This window comes from Hipposideros armiger, unplaced genomic scaffold (assembly GCF_001890085.2).
Source record: "Hipposideros armiger isolate ML-2016 unplaced genomic scaffold, ASM189008v1 scaffold_252, whole genome shotgun sequence".
NCBI lineage: Eukaryota > Metazoa > Chordata > Mammalia > Chiroptera > Hipposideridae > Hipposideros > Hipposideros armiger.
Genome location: NW_017731602.1, coordinates 123,208 through 126,665, shown reverse-complemented (window position 1 = coordinate 126,665; position 3,458 = coordinate 123,208). Strand labels below are relative to the sequence as shown.

Below are 3,458 nucleotides of genomic sequence, written 5' to 3'. Positions count from 1 at the left end.
AATTCTTCATCAGGAGGTATTCCTGCCTTGTTATTTATGGTTATTTTAGAAGGCTTCAAAACCTGGATGGCTTCTGAAGCCAAAAATTTCCATAGCAGAGGAATCTATGATTTGCTGTGAATCCTTTCAGCCCTCAATAGATGGGAAAAGATTGAAATGCTCTGGAGAGGAGTCCTCTTTATTTTTTTAATGAAAGGCTGTATAATATATTTTCTCTATGGCTGCAGCAGCTGTCAGGGAGAGCATCTCAGTTCAGCTCTATTACGGGAGAGGCAATACCCCATCCTATGGCATCGGGATGCTCTGAGGGGCCAGAGCTGATTGACAGCTTGTCACCGTGACGTCTTATTCCATCTCTGTTATGGAGAAAATTAATGTCACACCACCAGCCTTATGACTCGCTGTCATCTTAGAACCGCTCACCTTTTATCAATGCTCTAAATAACATTTCAAGCCCATCGTCTCACGGTGGACAATCCGGTCAAGGGACATTAAATCAGATGACTGTGAAATGTCATAATAAAAATGGAATGCTAACAACTTCTTCTCTAAACTAGCTCCTCTGGTTTTTAAACTGTGACAAGGGGGAGCAAGGGTTCAGCATACCCGCTCTGAAAAGGTCATACAATCGCTCTTGGTCTACTACCCATTACTAACCGCCCCTATTGACCTTCCCTGCTTTCCCCCCCCCCCGCCCAGAAAAAGAAAAAGGGAGAAAAAATGGAATTAGCCATCTTTTCAGAATGTGGTGATCAAATAATGGCTCACACAGTAATGTCTGTTTAATTTGTGGGGCTTCAATGCTTCGCAATGAACAGCTGAACAACAGCAACGCAGGGCCTTTTCAGGCCTCTCTCACATGGGGGTGGGGCAATTCATTTACTCCCCTCGCCACAACCAAATTCTTCAGCTTAACCTAAACTTTAAAAAAAACACACATGTTCTTACAGGAAAACATAAATAATTTTCCAAATAACCTCCTTTACATGTTTCTCCAAAATGAGTGAGATATCGGACATGATAGAGCAGTCACTCATTTCATAATCTATATAATAAAAAGGAATCACACGGAAGCCCCGGAATACAGGTCTTTTGTCCATGTACTTCTATGAGTAGTTATAACACATGTGCTATGTTGCATACAGTAGCTTCTTAGCCAGTATGTCTGTAGAGGGAGATACAGACTATGGGTGAAATACAGAGCTAACAAAAGTATATTTAAATATGGTTCACATTTTAATATATTGAGCAGAATATAACCTGAGAATTAGCTGGAAGATCCACATAATATTTTACATTTTATTGAAATAATAACTAGTATTTGAAAGAAGGTATGGAAACCAATAGTCAAACTCTGGATGGAAATGGCCAATTCAAGGGATCCCATCCAGCAAAAAGAAAAAAGAAAACAAAAAGAATCAATAATAGTTGGATTATTTCTACTTACTTAGTCTGCAGCATCATTCTAACATATGGGATAGTATCAAGTATTAAGCCATGAAATACAGTATCATAATATCTAGAATAATTCTTACATTAATACACTCATTAATTCCTTTAAATTGTTTTAATTCATGCAGCTTACTTCTGGTAACAAGAAACTATGTTTTGGTAGGTACCAAAATGTGAAATAATTGCAACTATATATTAGACTATGCTACCCAACACCTTAGGCTCTTAGGTAGTTTAAAAATATACACTATTTAGCCTTGCTAAGTCACCTCTATTAAACTGTTTATGATAACACCATTGGTGGATGAGTTGTATAAGCATTAGCAGACAGCTGATTCAGTGGAGATAGCCAGAATAAATTTGCTGAAGCGCACATCCTGCTAATCTGTTTGAAGAATATTGTAGAGCATTAGTACCAGCACTTCATGTTATCTGCACAGCCTGATAAGGTACATCTTTATTAAATTCGGTTATTGAAAGGATGTCAGTCAGCAAACAGGAATATTTTAAAATCTAAAAAAAATTAAAAAATTAAGCAGTTCTTTGTTAGTCAGAGCTTGGTTTCATAGCTGAGTGTCTAGAGGAGCCTTCTAAACACCTGGCAGCATCGTACAATACAAGCTTTGTAATTTTAAGTGGAAAAGCTTTTTTCCCAGCTTCCTGGGTACTGAGNCCAAAAGACAAAACCAGGAAGAAAAATCCCCACTACGTTGACTGAACCTTGGAGAAGACAACAATTCAAAAGTTATTTTATTTTTTATTATTTATTTTTAATATGTTGCCCTATAAAAAGCAGCGACAGTATAATTGTATTATTTACTTTGATAATTCAGACAGGTGAAATGAAGGCTTCAAACATTAAATGATACAGACCTTGCATGCTGCTTGATATCTACATATCTATATCGATATATTTGTAGATTACATACATGATAGAGAGAGATAGTAATTGCATCATTACTTACCTGTAACGTCAGCAGCCATTAATCCTTCTGCTCTGATTACTTTCACCTGGAGAAATCCCACATCTTTTAGGTTGTTAAATATCCTCAATGGGCTCTGAAAGACCCAAACATCAGTATTAGAAAAGAGAGGTCCTAAAGGGTCTCAAAGAGTGTGCTGAAAAAAAACACTAAGTTTTATGGTTGATTTCAGGATGCTGCATAAGTGACTTAAAGGCTATTTGTGTTTCTTCAATATAATTACCCTTCTACCATCATGAATGTGTACACACACACGCACGCGTGCACACACACACACACACACAATTTATGTAGATAATTGTAAGTAGATCTTCTGAAAGAATAAAAAATACCACAATATTTTTTCTCCAAAATAATTATCAGTAGGTGTTGAACAATAAATTATAGAATAGGATACGTCTGCTTTTTTCTTTCAATCTCCTTTACCAAAACACTCGGAAAAAACCTGCACCTATGAGTATGATGGCTCGGAGACTCATGAGTCTTTAATATCGAAACAAGTTGCTGGTTTTATAATACTTCAGACTTTAGGAGTAAGAAAGTCAACATTAAATTAGTTAATCATTTTTCTATGATTTTCTCTTGATGAGCATTGGAAATTACATGTGCTAGATGAAGGTTAAATTATTGAAAGACTATTTGCTATCTTTAATTTAAAATACTTATGTAGTTCTATAAACCTTTTAGGCAAAAGACATAAAATCATCTAACATAAATCAAATTGATCCCTAAAAATAAACTCAAAAGTGGTGAGCAATTTTTCTTAAATTTGTAATTTTATTTACCATGGTAGTATGCATAGAAAAGTAGAAGTCGAAAAATTTTGATAGAGGATCAAATCCAAAACCTATTTAACTTCATAAATTCATTTAATAGTAGTGTTTTAATAAATGTAGTACCAGAAGGAATTCAAAGAGAGATACCAATATAAAAATGCAAAACTAATTAATAGGCACAAATGCTTGAAGAGTAAAACGAACCTACAGAACTTTATATGCATTTGCTTATTTACAAATTGCAGCA

At 35.3% G+C, this 3,458-nt stretch overlaps 1 protein-coding gene across 1 annotated transcript in view; it reads right to left on the bottom strand.

Moving 5' to 3' along the window:
* Positions 1 to 3,458, bottom strand: part of MCTP1 (multiple C2 and transmembrane domain containing 1) — a 282,291-nt gene that overhangs the window by 212,802 nt on the left and 66,031 nt on the right. The window contains 1 exon segment of the mRNA XM_019655912.1: positions 2,418 to 2,645. Coding sequence (XP_019511457.1) covers positions 2,418 to 2,645 — 228 coding nt within the window.